Source organism: Fringilla coelebs (genome assembly GCF_963513975.1).
Source record: "Fringilla coelebs genome assembly, chromosome: 36".
Lineage (NCBI taxonomy): Eukaryota > Metazoa > Chordata > Aves > Passeriformes > Fringillidae > Fringilla > Fringilla coelebs.
This window is the reverse complement of record NC_140062.1, coordinates 146,552-164,677: the sequence shown is the minus strand read 5'-3', so window position 1 is coordinate 164,677 and position 18,126 is coordinate 146,552. Positions and strand designations below refer to the sequence as shown.

General features: G+C 50.4%; 1 protein-coding gene across 1 annotated transcript in view; it reads left to right on the top strand.

Annotated features, from left to right (window-relative positions):
• The window catches only part of MED25 (mediator complex subunit 25), a 29,337-nt gene extending 15,238 nt beyond the window's left edge, over positions 1 to 14,099 (top strand). The window contains exons 6-10 of the mRNA XM_084224290.1: positions 2,998 to 3,087; positions 7,131 to 7,190; positions 9,046 to 9,261; positions 10,485 to 10,681; positions 13,324 to 14,099. Coding sequence (XP_084080416.1) covers positions 2,998 to 3,087; positions 7,131 to 7,190; positions 9,046 to 9,261; positions 10,485 to 10,681; positions 13,324 to 13,864 — 1,104 coding nt within the window. The 3' untranslated portion in view covers positions 13,865 to 14,099. The remainder of the gene's footprint in view (positions 1 to 2,997; positions 3,088 to 7,130; positions 7,191 to 9,045; positions 9,262 to 10,484; positions 10,682 to 13,323) is intronic.
• The last annotated feature ends 4,027 nt before the right edge of the window (positions 14,100 to 18,126 follow it).

The window sequence follows — 18,126 nt, the reverse complement described above, 5'->3', positions numbered from 1 at the left end:
TTTCCCATCTTAAACCCCAATTTTTCTCATTAAACCCCATTTTAACACACCCACATCCCATTCTTTTATCTATTTTTACCCATTTTTTCCCATTTTTCCCCTTTTTAACCCCATTTTCCCCTCAGAGCAAGGAAGACACCCTACCAGGAGGACCTGGGCTTCAGCCTGGGTCACCTGGGATCCTTAAACCCCATTTTTTCCTCTTTAACCCCATTTTAACACCCTAAATCTCATTCTTTTACCAATTCCTACCCATTTTTCCCCTTTTTCTAGTTTTTAATCCCATTTTTTCCCATTTTTAACCCCATTTTCCCCTCAGATCAAGGACCTGGGCTTCGGCCTGGGTCACCTGGGACTTCCCAACCCCATTTTTCCCACCTTAAACCCAAATTTTTCTCATTAAACCCCATTTCAATACTGCAAATCCCATTCTTTTATTTATTTTTACCCATTTTTATCCATTTCTGTCAATTTTTCCCATTTTTAACCCCATTTTCCCCTCAGAGCAAGGGAAGAGGCCCTACCAGCAGGACCTGGGCTTCGGCCTGGGTCACCTGGGACTTCCAAACCCCATTTTCCCAACTTTAACCCAAATTTTTCTCATTAAACCCCATTTGAACACTGCCACATCCCATTCTTTTATCTCTTTTTACCCATTTTTATCCATTTTTGTCAATTTTTCCCATTTTTAACCCCATTTTCCCCTCAGAGCAAGGAAGAGGCCCTACCAGGAGGACCTGGGCTTCGGCCTAGGTCACCTGGGACCCTTAAACCCCATTTTTTCCCCTTTAATCCCATTTTATCACCCCAAATCCCATTCTTTTACCAATTCCTACCCATTTTTTTTCGCTTTATCTAATTTTTAATCCCTTTTTTCCCATTTTTAACCCCATTTTCCCCTCAGATCAAGGACCTGGGCTTCGGCCTGGGTCACCTGGGACTTCCAAACCCCATTTTCCCAACTTTAACCCAAATTTTTCTCATTAAACCCCATTTGAACACTGCCACATCCCATTCTTTTATCTCTTTTTACCCATTTTTATCCATTTTTGTCAATTTTTCCCATTTTTAACCCCATTTTCCCCTCAGAGCAAGGAAGACGCCCTACCAGCAGGACCCGGGCTTCAGCCTGGGCCACCTGGGACCCTTAAACCCCATTTTTTCCCCTTTAACCCCATTTTAACACCCTAAATCTCATTCTTTTACCAATTCCTACCCATTTCTTCCTCTTTTTCTAATTTTTAATCCCATTTTTCCCATTTTTAACCCCATTTTCCCCTCAGAGCAAGGAAGAGGCCCTACCAGCAGGACCTGGGCTTTGGCCTGGGTCACGTGGGACTTCCAAACCCCATTTTTCCCATCTTTAACCCCAATTTATCTCATTAAACCCCATTTTAATACTGCCAAATCCCATTCTTTCATCTATTTTTACCCATTTTTATCCATTTTTGTCAATTTTTCCCATTTTTAACCCCATTTTCCCCTCAGAGCATGGAAGAAGCCCAACCAGGAGGACCTGGGCTTCGGCCTAGGTCACCTGGGACCCTTAAACCCCATTTTTTCCTCTTTAACCCCATTTTAACACCCTAAATCTCATTCTTTTACCAATTCCTACCCATTTTTCCCCTTTTTCTAGTTTTTAATCCCATTTTTTCACATTTTTAACCCCATTTTCCCCTCAGATCAAGGACCTGGGTTTCGGCCTGGGTCACCTGGGACTTCCCAACCCCATTTTTCCCACCTTAAACCCAAATTTTTCTCATTAAACCCCATTTCAATACTGCAAATCCCATTCTTTTATTTATTTTTACCCATTTTTATCCATTTTTGTCAATTTTTCCCATTTTTAACCCCATTTTCCCCCTCAGAGCAAGGAAAAGGCCCAACCAGGAGGACCTGGGCTTCGGCCTGGGTCACCTGGGACCCTTAAACCCCGTTTTTTCCCCTTTAACCCCATTTTAACACCCTAAATCTCATTCTTTTACCAATTCTTACCCATTTTTTCCCCTTTTTCTAATTTTTAATCCCATTTTTCCTCTTTTTAACCCCATTTTCCCCTCAGAGCAAGGAAAAGACCCAACCAGCAGGACCTGGGCTTCAGCCTAGGTCACCTGGGACTTCCAAACCCCATTTTTCCCATCTTTAACCCCAATTTTTCTCATTAAGTCCCATTTCAATACTGCAAATCCCATTCTTTTATTTATTTTTACCCATTTTTATCCATTTTTGTCAATTTTTCCCATTTTTAACCCCAATTTCCCCTCAGAGCAAGGAAGACGCCCTACCAGGAGGACCTGGGCTTCAGCCTGGGTCACCTGGGACCCTTAAACCCCAATTTTTCCCCTTTAACCCCATTTTAACACCCTAAATCTCATTCTTTTACCAATTCCTACCCATTTCTTCCTCTTTTTCTAATTTTTAATCCCATTTATCCCATTTTTAATCCCATTTTCCCCTCAGAGCAAGGAAGACGCCCTACCAGCAGGACCCAGGCTTCGGCCTGGGCCACCTGGGACCCTTAAACCCCATTTTTTCCCCTTTAATCCCACTTTAACCCCCCCAAATCCCATTCTTTTACTATTTTTTACTATTTTTCCCCATTTTTCCCATTTTTAACCCCATTTTTCCCATTTTTAACCCCATTTTCCCTCAGATCAAAGACGAGGCCTACCAGGAGGACCTGAGCCTCTCGGTACCCCCCCTAAACCCCATTTTCCCCCCTTTTAACCCCATTTTCCCCCCTTTTAACCCCATTTTAACCCCATTTTAACCCCATTTTTGATTCCTTTTTTCCCCTCTTTAACCCTTTATGGCTTCATTCCCCCAATGCCCTCCCAAACCCCATTTTGGGAGTGTCTATGATGCCCCATTTTTGGATGTTTTTCCCCTAAACGCCCCCATCCCTTTCTTGGGGGGGGAGTCATTCCTGCCCCCCCCCAACTCTTTTTGGGGTCTCTTTGCTGTCCCCAAATCCCCCAAATTTTCCTGTCCCCACAGCTGGGGGGCTCAGCCCCCGTTCCTGGGGCTCCCCCGTTCCTGCCCAAGCAGCCGGGGACCCTCCCTGTGACATCGGGGGTGCAGCCGCAGGTAAAGGACAATTTCAAGGGGTTTTTGTGGGGTTTGGGGTGGTTTTTGTGGGATTTGGGGTGGTTTTTGTGGGATTTGGGGTGGTTTCTGTTGGATTTTTGTGGGATTTGGGGTGGTTTCTGTGGGGTTTGGGGTGGTTTCTGTGGGATTTGGGGTGGTTTCTGTGGGATTTGGGGTGGTTTTTATGGGATTTGGGGTGGTTTCTGTTGGATTTTTGTGGGATTTGGGGTGGTTTCCGTGGGATTTTCTCTTCTTATGTTTTCAGCCTTTTTTCCTGCCCTTTTTTTCTCACATTTTCCACTCTTTTCTCCCTCACATTCCCCCCTTTTTCCCCTCACATTTCCCCCCTTTTCCCTCTCACATTTCCCTCTGTTCCCCTCATGTTTCCCGCCCTTTTCTCCCCTCACGTTTCCCTTTTCCCCCTCACATTTCCTCCCCTTTTCCCCCCTCACATTTCCCACCCTTTTCTCCCCTCACATCTTCATTTGAGGTGGTTTTTGTGGGATTTGGGGTGGTTTTTGTGGGATTTGGGGTGGTTTCTGTGGTATTTGGGGTGGTTTGGGGTGGTTTTTGTGGGATTTGGGGTGGTTTTTATGGGATTTGAGGTGGTTTTTGTGGGATTTGGGGTGGTTTCTGTGGGATTTGGGGTGGTTTTTATGGGATTTGGGGTGGTTTTTGTGGGATTTGGGGTGGTTTATATGGGATTTGGGGTGGTTTCTGTAGGATTTGGGGTGGTTTCTGTGGGATTTGGGGTGGTTTCTGTGGGATTTGGGGTGGTTTCTGTGGGATTTGGGGTGGTTTTTATGGGATTTGGGGTGGGTTTTGAGGGATTTGGGGTGGTTTCTGTGGGATTTGGGGTGGTTTTTGTGGGATTTGGGGTGGTTTCTGTGGTATTTGGGGTGGTTTCTGTGGGATTTGGGGTGGTTTCCGTGGGATTTGGGGTGGTTTCTGTGGGATTTGGGGTGGTTTTTGTGGGATTTGGGGTGGTTTTTGTGGGATTTGGGGTGGTTTTTGTGGGATTTGGGGTGGTTTCTGTGGGATTTGGGGTGGTTTTTATGGGATTTGGGGTGGTTTCCGTGGGATTTTCTCTGCTTATGTTTTCAGCCTTTTTTCCTGTCCTTTTTTTCTCACATTTTCCACTCTTCTTCCCTTCACATTTCCTGCCTTTTTTCCCCTCATGTTTCCTGCCCTTTTCTCCCCTCGTATTTCCTTTTCCCCTTTACATTTCCCACCCTTTCCCCCCTCACATTTCCCTTTTCCCCCTCACATTTTCCACTCACGTTTCCCTCTCTGTTTCCCTCGTTTCCCTCCTCTTTCCCCTCATGTTTCTCACCCTTTTCTCCCCTCACATTTCCTTTATCCTTTTACATTTCCCACCCTTTTTCCCTTTACATTTCCCACCCTTTTCCCCCTCACATCTCCCACTCTTTTCCCCCTCACATTCCCTACCTTTTCTCCCCTCAGATTTCCCACTTTTCCCCCTCACGTCTCCTTTTTGTCCCTACCTGTTTCTTGCCTTCTTTCTTCTCTTATGTTTTCAGCCTTTTTTCCTGTCCTTTTTTTCTCACATTTTCCACTCTTCTTCCCTTCACATTTCCTGCCTTTTTCCCCCTCACATTTCCTGCCTGTTTTTCCCTTCACATTTCCTTTTTCCCCTCACATCTCCCACCCTTTCCCCCCTCACATTTCCCACCCTTTCCCCCCTCACATTTCCCTTTTCCCCCTCACATTTTCCACTCACATTTCCCTCTCTGTTTCCCTTGTTTCCCTCCTCTTTCCCCTCATGTTTCTCACCCTTTTCTCCCCTCACATTTCCTTTATCCTTTTACATTACCCACTCTTTTTCCCTTTACATTTCCCACCCTTTTTCCCTTTACATTTCCCACCCTTTTCCCCCTCACATTTCCTACCTTTTCTCCCCTCACATTTCCTTTTTCCCTTTACATTTCCCACCCTTTTCCCCCCTCACATCTCCCACTCTTTTCCCCCTCACATTTCCTACCCTTTCTCCCCTCAAATTTCCCACTTTTCCCCCTCACGTCCCCTCTTTGTCCTTACCTGTTTCTTGCCTTCTTTCTTCTCTTATGTTTTCAGCCTTTTTTTCTGTCCTTTTTTCTTCGTATTATCCACTCTTTTCCCCCTGTCACGTTTCCCTGCTTCCTCCCCTCACGTTTCCCGCCCTTTTCTCCCCTCACGTTTCCCCGCCCCTTTTCCCCCTCACGTTTTCCCGCCTTTTTCCCCCCTCACGTTTTCCCGCCCTTTTTCCCCTCACGTTTCCCGCTCTTTTTTTTCCCCTCAGCTCTCCCATCTTTTTATCCTTACCTGTTTCCTGCCTTCTTTCTCCTCTTACATTTTCAGCTCTTTCTCCTGCCCTTTTTTTCTCACATTTTTCACTCTTTTTCTCCTCACATTTACCACCCTTTTTCTCCCCTCACATTTACCACCCTTTTTCTCCCCTCACGTTCCCCTTTTCCCTCACATTTCCCATTCTTTTTCCCCTTTACATTTCCCACCCTTTTCCCCCTCACATTTCCTGCCCTTTCCCCCCTTCATATTTCCCTTTTCCCCCTCACGTTTCCCGCTCTTTTTTCTCATTTCCCTCCTCTTTCCCCTCACGTTTCTCACCCTTTTCCCCCTCACATTTCCTTTTTCCTTCACGTTTCCCACCCTTTCCCCCCTCACATTTCCCACCCTTTCCTCCCCTCACATTTCCCTCTCTTCTTCCCTCCACATCTCCTTTTTGTCCCAGTTTCCTGCCTTCCTTCTCCTCCTGTTTTCAGCTCTTTCTCCTGCCCTTTTTCCAGCTTTTTTTCCTTTTTTTTAGCTTTTTTCCCCCTCACATTTACCACCCCTTTTCTCCCCTCACGTTTCCCGCCCTTTTCTCCCCTCACGTTTCCCACCCTTTCCTCCCCTCACATTTCCCTCTCTTCTTCCCTTCATATCTCCTTTTTGTCCCTGTTTCCTGCCTTCCTTCTCCTCCTGTTTTCAGCTCTTTCTCCTGCCCTTTTTCCAGCTTTTTTTCCTTTTTTTTTACTTTTTTTGCCCTACTGTTTTCCCCTCACGGTTTCCTGCCCTTTTCCCCCCTCATGTTTCCCACCCTTTCCTCCCCTCACATTTCCCTCTCTTCTTCCCTCCACCTCTCCTTTTTGTCCCTGTTTCCTGCCTTCCTTCTCCTCCTATGTTTTCAGCTCTTTCTTCTGCCCCTTTTTCAGCTTTTTTTCCTTCTTTTTTCTTTTTTTGCCCCACTGTTTTCCCCCTCACATTTCCCACCCTTTTCCCCCTCACGTTTTCTGCCCTTTCCTCCCCTCACATTTCCCTCTCTTCTTCCCTCCACATCTCCTTTTTGTCCCTGTTTCCTGCCTTCCTTCTCCTCCTGTTTTCAGCTCTTTCTCCTGCCCTTTTTCCAGCTTTTTTTCCTTTTTTTTTACTTTTTTTTGCCCTACTGTTTTCCCCTCACGGTTTCCTGCCCTTTTCCCCCCTCATGTTTCCCACCCTTTCCTCCCCTCACATTTCCCTCTCTTCTTCCCTCCACCTCTCCTTTTTGTCCCTGTTTCCTGCCTTCCTTCTCCTCCTATGTTTTCAGCTCTTTCTTCTGCCCCTTTTTCAGCTTTTTTTCCTTCTTTTTTCTTTTTTTGCCCCACTGTTTTCCCCCTCACATTTCCCACCCTTTTCCCCCTCACGTTTTCTGCCCTTTCCTCCCCTCACATTTCCCTCTCTTCTTCCCTTCACATCTCCTTTTTGTCCCAGTTTCCTGCCTTCTTTCTCCTCCTATGTTTTCAGCTCTTTCTCCTGCCCCTTTTCCAGCTTTTTTTCCTTTTTTTTCAGCTTTTTTCCCCCTCACATTTACCACCCCTTTTCTCCCCTCACGTTTCCCGCCCTTTTCTCCCCTCACGTTTCCCGCCCTTTTCCCCCTCACATTTCCATTTGAGATGGTTTTTGAGCAATTTGGGGTGGTTTTTGTGGAATTTGAGGTGGATTTTGTGGAATTTGAGGTGGATTTTGTGGAATTTGAGATGGATTTGGGCTCTGTGCCCCCCACCCAGGTGAGCCCGGGCCTGGCGCAGGTTGGGATCATGGAGGAGCAGCAGCGGCAGCAGAGCCTGGTCTGGAGGATTTTGGGGGTTTTGGGGGTTTTTGGGGACATTTTAGGGGGTCCTAGAGGGGCTTGGGGGGTCCTGGATGGGTCAGGGGGTGGAGTTGGAGGGATTTTGGGGTGATTTGAGGGGTCTTGCATGGTTTTGGGGGGACCCTGGTTGGTTTTGGGGAGTCCTGGATGATTCTGGGGGCTCCTGGATGGGGCATGGGGTGGACTTGGAGGAATTTTGGGGTGATTTGAGGGGTCTTGCATGGTTTTGGGGGGTTTTGGGGGGACCCTGGTTGGTTTTGGGGAGTCCTGGATGATTCTGGGGCCTCCTGGATGGGATGGGGTGTGAGCTTGGATGAATTTTGGGGTGATTTGAGGGGTCTTGCATGAGTTTTGGGGGGACCCTGGTTGGTTTTGGGGAGTCCTGGATGATTTTGGGGCCTCCTGGATGGGTCAGGGGATGGGTCAGGAGGAATTTTGGGGTGATTTGAGGGGTCTTGTATGGTTTTGGAGGGACCCTGGTTGATTTTGGGGAGTCCTGGATTATTTTGGGGCCTCCTGGATGGGTCAGGGGGTGGGTCTGGATGAATTTTGGGGTGATTTGAGGGGTCTTGCATGGTTTTGGGGGGACTCTGGTTGGTTTTGGGGGCTCCTGGATGATTTGGGGGGCTCCTGGATGGGATGGGGTGGACTTGGAGGAATTTTGGGGTGATTTGAGGGGTCTTGCATGAGTTTTGGGGGATTTTGGGGAGACCCTGGTTGGTTCTGGGGAGTCCTGGATGATTTTGGGGCCTCCTAGATGGGATGGGGTGTGAGCTTGGAGGAATTTTGGGGTGATTTGAGGGGTCTTGCATGGTTTTCGGGGACCCTAGTTGGTTTTGGGGAGTCCTGGATGATTTTGGGGGCTCCTGGATGGGATGGGGTGTGAGCTTGGATGAATTTTGGGGTGATTTGAGGGGTCTTGCATGGTTTTGGGGGGACCCTGGTTGGTTTTGGGGAGTCCTGGATGATTCTGGGGGCTCCTGGATGGGTTGGGGATTGGACTTGGAGGGATTTTGGGGTGATTTGAGGGGTCTTGCATGAGTTTTGGTGGGTTTTGAGGGGACCCCTGGTTGGTTTTGGGGAGTCCTGGATGATTTTGGGGCCTCCTGGATGGGATGGGGTGTGAGTTTGGAGGAATTTTGGGTTGATTTGAGGGGTCTTGCATGAGTTTTGGGGGGACCCTGGTTGGTTTTGGGGAGTCCTGGATGATTTTGGGGCCTCCTGGATGGGTCAGGGGATGGGCTTGGAGGAATTTTGGGGTGATTTGAGGGGTCTTGCATGAGTTTTGGGGGGTTTTGAGGGGACCCTGATTGGTTTTGGGGAGTCCTGGATGATTTTGGGGCCTCCTGGATGGGGCATGGGGTGGGCTTGGAGGAATTTTGGGGTGATTTGAGGGGTCTTGCATGAGTTTTGGGGGGTTTTGGGGGGAGTCTGGTTGGTTTTGGGGAGTCCTGGATGATTTTGGGGCCTCCTGGATGGGTCAGGAGGAATTTTGGGGTGATTTGACGGGTCCTGCATGAGTTTTGGGGAGTCCTGGCTGATTTTGGGGGCTCCTGGATGGGATGGGGTGAGAGCTTGGAGGAATTTTGGGGTGATTTGAGGGGTCTTGCATGGTTTTGGGGGGACCCTGGTTGGTTTTGTGGAGCCCTGGCTGATTTTGGGGAGCTCTTGACTGGCTTTGAGCTGTATTTTTGGGCATCTTGAAGGAGAACCTGCAATAATTTGGGATATTTTGACCATTTTGGGCATCCTAAACCATTTCAATGATTGGGGGGGATGCTCCATTTTTGGGGTGATTTTCCAACACCCCCTTTTTCCCCCCCTTTCCCCAGTTACAACTCCGAGCACAACAACAACAACAACAACAACAACCACAACCCCCCCAAGCCCCCCCTGCAGCCCCTGCACCTCCCCCAGCCCCCCAAAATCCGGGACCCCCCCAAGCTGGACCCCCTCAGCCCACCCAGGCCGGGGGGGGGCCCCTCCTGCGCCCCCAAAATCCGGGGGCCAACCCCCAACTTCGGAGCCTCCTGCTCAGCCAGCAGCCGGTGAGTGACCCCCAAAAAAAAATAAACCCCAAAAAATGGAGAATCCCCCCCAAAACTGGGACCCCCAAAAAAATCAGAGACCCCCACCCCAAGAGAATTTATTGGGGGGGGGAAATTGGGATTTGGGGAGGGGCTCTAAAAATTTGGGGGGGATTTTAGGAGGAATTTGGGGTTGGGAGTTTTTGGGGAGGGGGATTTGGGGGGCTCTGAAAATTTTGGGAGGGATTTTAGGGGGAATTTGGGGTTGGGAGTTTTTGGGGAGGGGGATTTGGGGGGGCTCTGAAATTTGGGGGTGGATTTTAGGAGGAATTTGGGGTTGGAACATTTTGGGGAGGGGGATTTTGGGGGGCTCTAAAAATTTGGGGGGGGAATTTTAGGGGGAATTTGGGGCTGGGAGTTTTTGGGGAGGGGGATTTAGGGGAGGCTCTGAAAATTTGGGGGAATTTTAGGAGGAATTTGGGGTTGGAACTTTCTGGGGAGGGGGATTTGGGGGGGCTCTAAAAATTTGGGGGATTTTAGGAGGAATTTGGGGCTGGAATTTTTGGGGGGGCCTCTAAAAATTTGGGGGTGTGGGGGAGAATTTTTGGGGGGGTTTCCTGGAAGAATTTGGGGCTGGAATTTTTTTGTGGGTGGCTTCTAAAAATTTGAGGGTGTGGGGGAGAATTTTTGGGGGCTTTCCTGGAGGAATTTGGGGCTGGATTTTTCTTTTTTGGGGGGGGGGGGCCTCTAAAATTTTGAGGGGGGTGTGGGAAAATTTTTGGGGATTTTCTGGAGGAATTTGGGGCTGGAATTTTTGGGGGTGGCTCTAAAAATTTGAGGGTGTGGGGGAGAATTTTTGGGGGGGTTTCCTGGAAGAATTTGGGGCTGGATTTTTTTTTTGGGTGGGAATCTAAAAATTGAGGGGGGGGGGAATTTTTTGGGGGGGGTTCCTGGAGGAATTTGGGGCTGAATTTTTTTTTGGGGGGGGGGGCTCTAAAATTTTGTGAGGGGGGTGTGAGAATTTTTGGGGGGGTTTCCTGGAGGAATTTTGGGGAGGAGGGGGCTATAAAATTTGAGGGGGGGGTTGAGAGAATTTTTGGGGATTTCCTGAAGGAATTTTGGGAGGAAACTCTCAAAATTTAAGGGTGGAAGGAACTGAATGTTTTAAAGAGGGGGGGTCTGGGAGAGGATCGATTTTTCATTTTTGGGGTGCACCCCTGACCCCTCCCTGTCCCCCCCCACAGCCCCAAGGGGGGGTCCCCCCCCCGGCACAGCCCCTGCACCACCTGCAGCCCCCCCCGGGCCCCCCCCAGGCCCAGCCCCTGCTGCCCCCTCCCCACCAGGCCCTGGGGGCGGGGGGGGGGCAGCTGCCCCTCCTGCATCCCCCCCCGGGGCAGCCCTGGCCGGGCCAGCTGGGGGGGGCCACGAGCTGCCATGGCAGGTGAGTGAAAACACCCCAAAAACACCCCAAAAACACCCCAAAAATACCCCAAAAATACACCCCGAAAACACCCAAAAAACACCCCAAAAACACCCCAAAAATACACCCCGAAAACACCCCCAAAACACCCAAAAAACACCCCAAAAACACCCCAAAAAACGTGATGGGAACCCCAAAAATAACACCCCAAAAACACCCCAAAAACACCCCAAAAATCTGATGGGAACCCCAAAAAAAACCACCCCAAAACCACCCCAAAAACACCCCAAAAATCTGATGGGAACCCCAAAAATCTGATGGGAACCCCCCAAAAAACACCCCAAAAACCTGATGGGAACCCTAAAAAAAAAACCCAAAAAGACCCTAAAAATCTGATGGGAACCCCGCAAAAACCACCCCAAAAACCTAAAGGGAACCCCAAAAAATGTGATGGGAACCCCCAAAGTAACACCCCAAAAATCTGATGGGAACCCCCAAAATAACATCCCAAAAATCTGATGGGAACCCCAAAAAAACCTGATGGGAACCCCCAAAAAATCTCAAAAATCTGATGGGAACCCCTCAAAAAGACCCCAAAAATCTGATGGGAACCCCCCCAAGATAACACCCCAAAAACCTGATGGGAACCCCAAAAATAACACCCCAAAAACCTGATGGGAACCCCAAAAATAGCACCCCAAAAACCTGATGGGAACCCCCCAAACAAACACCCCAAAAAGACCCCAAAAACCTGATGGGAACCCCCAAAAAACCTGATGGGAACCCCAAAAAAAATCTCAAAAACCTGATGGGAACCCCCAATAAAACACCCCAAAAACCTGATGGGAACCCTAAAAAATGTGATGGGAACCCCCAAAGTAACACCCCAAAAATGTGATGGGAACCCCAAAAATAACACCCCAAAAATCTGATGGGAACCTTAAAAAAAACCACCCCAAAAACCTGATGGGAACCCCCAAAATAACATCCCAAAAACCTGATGGGAACCCCCAAAATAACACCCCAAAAATCTGATGGGAACCCCAAAAATGTGATGGGAACCCCACAAAAACACCCCCAAAAATCTGATGGGAACCCCAAAAAAACCACCCTGGGAAGCCCCAAACCCAAGCCTGGGACCCCAAAATCCCCCCTGAGACCCCCCAAATCACCCCAGGGACCCCAAAACCACCCCTGGGACCCCAAAACATCCCCCAGGGACCCCAAAACCCCAACCTGGGACCCCCAAACCTAAGCCTGGGACCCCAAAATCCCCCCCTGAGACCCCCCAAATCACCCCAGGGACCCCAAAACCACCCCTGGGACCCCAAATCCCCCCCTGAGGGCCCCAAAAACCACCCCAGGGACCCCAAAACCCCAACCTGGGACCCCCAAACCTAAGCCTGGGACCCCAAAATCCCCCCCTGAGACCCCCAAACCCCAACCTGGGAACCCAAAACCACCCCTGGGACCCCCAAAACCCAACCTGGGACCCCAAAAACCACCCCAGGGACCCCCAAAAACCACCCCAGGGACCCCAAAACCCCAACCTGGGACCCCAAAACCCCAACCTGGGACCCCAAAAATCACCCCAGGGACCCCCAAAACCCCCCTGGGACCCCCAAGTCCAAGCCTGGGACCCCAAAATCCCCCCTGGGACCCCCAAACCCCAACCTGGGACCCCCAAATCCAAGCTTAGGACCCCAAAACCCCCCTTGGGACCCCCAAACCACCCCTGGGACCCCAAAACCCCAACCTGGGACCCCAAAACCACCCCAGGGACCCCAAAACCCCCCTTGGGAACCCCAGAACCACCCCTGGGACCCCCAAACCGCTCCAGGGACCCCCAAAACCCCCCCTGGGACCCCCAAACCCCCCCTGGGACCCCCAAACCCCCCCTGGGACCCACAAAACCCAACCTGTGACCCCAAAAACCACCCCTGGGACCCCAAAACCACCCCTGGGACCCCAAAACCCCCCTGGGACCCCCAAAACCCCCCTGGGACCCCCAAATCCAAGCCTGGGACCCCAAAATCCCCTCCTGAGACCCCCAAACCCCAACCTGGGACCCGCAAAAACCACCCCTGGGACCCCCCAAAACCCCCTGGGACCCCAAAACCCCCCCTGGAACCCCCAAATCCAAGCCTGGGACCCCAAAAACCACCCCAGGGACCCCAAAACCCCCCTTGGGAACTTCAGAACCACCCCTGGGACCCCCAAATCCAAGCCTGGGACCCCAAAACCTCAACCTGGGACCCCAAAACCCCAACGTGGGACCCCAAAACCCCAACGTGGGACCCCAAAACATCCCCCAGGGACCCCCAAACCTAAGCCTGGGACCCCAAAACCTCAACATGGGACCCCAAAACCCCAACCTGGGACCCCCAAACCACCCCTGGGACCCCCAAATCCAAGCCTGGGACCCCAAAATCCCCTCCTGAGACCCCCAAACCCCAACCTGGGACCCCAAAACCACCCCTGGGACCCCAAAACCCCAACCTGGGACCCCAAACCCCCCCTGGGACCCCAAAACCACCCTGTGCCCCTCCCCCCCCCCGGTGGTTTTGGGGTCCCCCCCTGACCCTCCCCCTGTGCCCCTCCCCCCCCCCCCCGGTGGTTTGGGGGTCCCCCCTGACCCTCCCCCTGTGCCCCTCCCCCCCCAGGGCAGATGCTGCTGCCCCCCGGGCCCAGGGGTCCCGTCCCCCCGGGGGGGCTCCAGCCCGTGCAGACCCCCAGCGTGATGGAGGAGGACATCCTGATGGACCTCATCTAGGGGGGATCCCCAAATTCGGGCTGAGAACCCCAAAATTTGGGGTCAGAACCCCAAAAAAAAACCCAAATTCCAAATTATTCCTCAAAAAACCCCAAATCACCCCAAAAACACAACAGGAACCCCCAAATCAGGGGTCTGAGGACCCTCAGAGGGTGGACAAGGACATCCTGATGGACTCATCTAGGGGGGATCCCCAAATTCGGGCTGAGAACCCCAAAATTTGGGGTCAGAACCCCAAAAAAAACCCCAAATTCCAAATTATTCCTCAAAAAGACCCAAACTGCCCCAAAATCACCCCAAAACCACACAAGGAACCCCCAAATCAGGGGTCTGAGGACCCTCAGGACATCCTGATGGACTCATCCAGGGGGAACCCCGAAATTTGGGGTGAGAACCCCAAAATTTGGGGTGAGAACCCCAAAAAAACCTAAAAAAATTCAAAAATCCCCAAAAATCCCCTAAAAATTCCCCAAAATCCCCCAAAATCCCCCCAAAATCACCAAGGGACCCCCCCCCCCAAATCAGGATTTTGGGGATCCTCAAAGTGCTGGAGCTGGAGACCCCAAAATTTGGGGAGAGCCCAAAAATTCCCAAAATTTTGGGCCCCTCCCCCTTTTGGGGTTTTTATTTTTGGCTTTGTTGAATAAAAGGAATTTTTGCACTCGATCGGCGCCGTCAAAAATTGGGAATTTTGGGGAAATTTGGGGATTTTGGGGGGCGGGGAGGGTCAAAAATTGGGAATTTTGGGGAAAATTGGGAATTTTGGGAGGTGGGAGGGTCAAAAATTGGGAAATTTGGGGGTTGGGAGGGGCAAAAATTGGGAAATTTGGGGGTTGGGAGGGTCAAAAATTGGGAATTTTGGTGAAAATTGGGAATTTTGGGGGATGGGAGAGACCAAAAATGGAAATTTTGGGGTTTGGGAGGGACAAAGTTGGGAATTTTGGGGTCTGGGAGGTCCAAAATTGGGAATTTTAGGATCTGGGAGGGGCAAAAATTGGGAATTTTGGTGGAAAATTGGAATCTGGGGGGGTTGGGAGGGTCAAAAATTGGGAATTCTGGCAAAAATTTGGGATTTTGGGTTGGGAGGGGCAAAAATTGGGAATTTGGGGGTTGGGAGGGTCAAAAATTGGGAATTTTGGGAGGGTCAAAATTAGGAATTTTGCCAAAATTGGGAATTTTGGGGTCTGGGAGGGACCAAAAATGGGAATTTTGGGGTTTGGGAGGGACAAAGTTGGGAATTTTGGGGTCTGGGAGGGGCAAAATTGAGAATTTTAGGATCTGGGAGGGTCAAAATTTGGGAATTTTGGGGTCTGGGAGGGGCAAAAATTGGGAATTTTGGTGAAAAATGGGAATCTTGGGGGGTTGGTAGGGTCAAAAATTGGGAATTTTGGCAAAATTGGGAATTTTGGGGTCTGGGAGTGACCAAAACTGGGAAATTTGGGGTTTGGGAGGTCAAAAATTAAAAATTTGGGCAAAAATTTGGGATTTTGGGTTGGGAGGGACAAAAATTGGGAATTTTGGGAGGGACAAACATTGGGAATTTGGCTGAAATTGTGAGGGACGAAATTTGGGAAATTTGGGGGGGTGAAAATCAGGAATTTTGGGTTAAAATGGGAATTTTGGGGTGTGGGAGGGACAAAAATTGGGAATTTTGGGATCTGGGAGGGACAAAAAATATTTTTGGGGCTCAAAAATCCCGATTTTATTAAAAACAAAAAAATCCCCAAAAAATGGGTGGGAGAGTTTGGGGTGGGAACCCAAAAATCCAGAGAGGGGAACCGGGACACCCCAACCCCCAGGGGGTCCAGAAGGTTCCAGAAGTTTCTCTGAGGTTCTCCTGCTGCTGGCCAAGAGGGTCCAGAGGTGTCCAGAAGGTTCCGGAAGTTTCTCTGAGGTTCTGCTGACGGTTCCTCAGGTGCGTGAGGGGTTCTGCAGGAGCCAACGGGGTTCTAGAAGGTTCTGCAGGGTTCCGGAGGTGTCCCCAGGGTTCTAGAAGGTTCTGCAGGGTTCCGGAGGCGCCCGTGGGGTTCTAGATGTTTCTAGAAGGTTCTGGAGGTGCTTCGGTACTTCTGGAACTTTCTGAGGGGTTCTGGCAGTGCCCATGGAATTCCGGAGGAGCTTGGGAGGGTTCTGGAGGGTTCTATGACGTTCTAGATGTTTCTCCGGGGGTTCCAGAGGGTTCCACAAGGTTCCAGAGGGTTCCACAAGGTTCTAGAGGTGCCTATGGAGTTCTGGAACTATCCATGGAATTCCAGAGGAGCTTGTGGGGTTCCAGAGGGTTCCACAAGGTTCTAGAGGTGCCTATGGAGTTCTGGAACTATCCATGGAATTCCAGAGGAGCTTGTGGGGTTCCAGAGGGTTCCACAAGGTTCTAGATGGCCCTAGAAGGTTCTGGAACTATCCGTGGAATTCCGGAAGAGCTTGTGGGGTTCCAGAGGGTTCCACAAGGTTCCAGAGGGTTCCACAAGGTTCCAGAGGTGCCTATGGCTTTCTGGAACTATCCATGGAATTCCAGAGGAGCTTGTGGGGTTCCAGAGGGTTCCACAAGGTTCTAGATGGCCCTACAAGGTTCTGGAACTATCTATGGAATTCCAGAGGAGCTTGTGGGGTTCCAGAGGGTTCCACAAGGTTCCAGAGGGTTCCACAAGGTTCTGGCAGTGCCTATGGCTTTCTAGAACTATCCATGGAATTCCGGAAGAGCTTGTGGGGTTCCAGAGGGTTCCACAAGGTTCCAGAGGGTTCCACAAGGTTCTAGAGGTGCCTATGGAGTTCTGGAACTATCCATGGAATTCCAGAGGAGCTTGTGGGGTTCCAGAGGGTTCCACAAGGTTCTAGAGGTGCCTATGGAGTTCTGGAACTATCCATGGAATTCCAGAGGAGCTTGTGGGGTTCCAGAAGGTTCCACAAGGTTCTAGGTGGCCATACAAGGTTCTGGAACTATCCGTGGAATTCCGGAAGAGCTTGTGGGGTTCCAGAGGGTTCCACAAGGTTCCAGAGGGTTCCACAAGGTTCCAGAAGTGCCTATGGCTTTCTGGAACTATCCACGGAATTCCGGAGGAGCTTGTGGGGTTCCAGAGGGTTCCACAAGGTTCCAGAGGTGCCTATGGAGTTCTGGAACTATCCATGGAATTCCAGAGGAGCTTGTGGGGTTCCACAGGGTTCCACAAGGTTCCAGAGGGTTCCACAAGGTTCTGGAGGTGCCTATGGAGTTCTGGAACTATCCATGGAATTCCAGAGGAGCTTGTGGGGTTCCAGAGGGTTCCACAAGGTTCTGGAGGTGCCTATGGAGTTCTGGAACTATCCATGGAATTCCAGAGGAGCTTGTGGGGTTCCAGAAGGTTCCACAAGGTTCCAGAGGTGCCTATGGCTTTCTAGAACTATCTATGGAATTCCAGAGGAGCTTGTGGGGTTCCACAGGGTTCCACAAGGTTCCAGAGGGTTCCACAAGGTTCCAGAGGTGCCTATGGAGTTCTGGAACTATCTATGGAATTCCGGAGGAGCTTGTGGGGTTCCAGAGGCGTCTGTGGGGTTCCGGAATTTTCTGTGGGGTTCTTGACATGCCTACGGAGTCCTACAGGGTTTTTCAGGTGTCTCCAGGGTTCTAGATGCATCTATGGGGTTCTAGAGGTGCCTACCTGGTTCTAGAGGTTTCTATGGGGTTCTAGGGGGTCTCTATGGGTTATTAGAGTTACTTATGGGGTTCTAGAGGGTTCTATGGGGTTCTAGGGGGTCTCTATGGGTTATTAGAGTTACTTATGGGGTTCTAGAGGGTTCTATGGGGTTCTAGCTGTGTTTGTGAGGTTCTAGGGGTGACAATGGGGTTCTAGTGATGCCTACAGGGTTCTAGATGTGCCAACAAGGTTCTAGAGGGTTCTAAGGGGTCTCTATGGGTTATTAGAGATGCTTGTGGGGTTCTAGGGGGTCTCTATGGGTTATTAGAGTTACTTATGGGGTTCTAGAGGGTTCTATGGTGTTCTAGCTGTGTTTGTGAGGTTCTAGGGGTGACAGTGGGGTTCTAGTGATGCCTACAGGGTTCTAGAGGTGCCAACGAGGTTCTAGAGGGTTCTATGGGGTTCTAAGGGGTCTCTATGGGTTATTAGAGTTGCTTATGGGATTCTAGAAGGTTCTATGGGGTTCTAGGGGTGACAATGGGGTTCTAGTGATGCCTACAGGGTTTTAAACGTGCCAACAAGGTTCTAGAGGGTTCTATGGGGTCTCTATGGGTTATTAGAGATGCTTGTGGGGTTCTAGGGGGTCTCTATGGGTTATTAGAGTTGCTTATGGGGTTCTAGAGGGTTCTATGGTGTTCTAGCTGTGTTTACGAGGTTCTAGGGGTGCCTATGGGGTTCTAGAGGTGCCAACAAGGTTCTAGAGGGTTCTATGGGGTTCTAAGGGTATCTGGGGGGTTTTAGACATTCCTACAGGGTTCTAGATGTGCCTACAAGGTTCTAGAGGGTTCCATGGGGTTCTAAGGGTACCGAGGAGGGGCTTAGGTATCCCTACAGGGTTCTAGAGGTGCCAAGGAGGTTCTAGAGGGTTCTATGGGGTTCTAAGGGTCCCTATGGGGTTTTAGACATTCCTACAGGGCTCTAGATGCATTTAAAGGTTTCTGGGGGTGCCTGCAGGGTTCCCAGGCCACCCTTGCACTTCCAGGGTTTTTCCAGAAGGTTCCCCCGAAAGGTCCCGCAGGTTC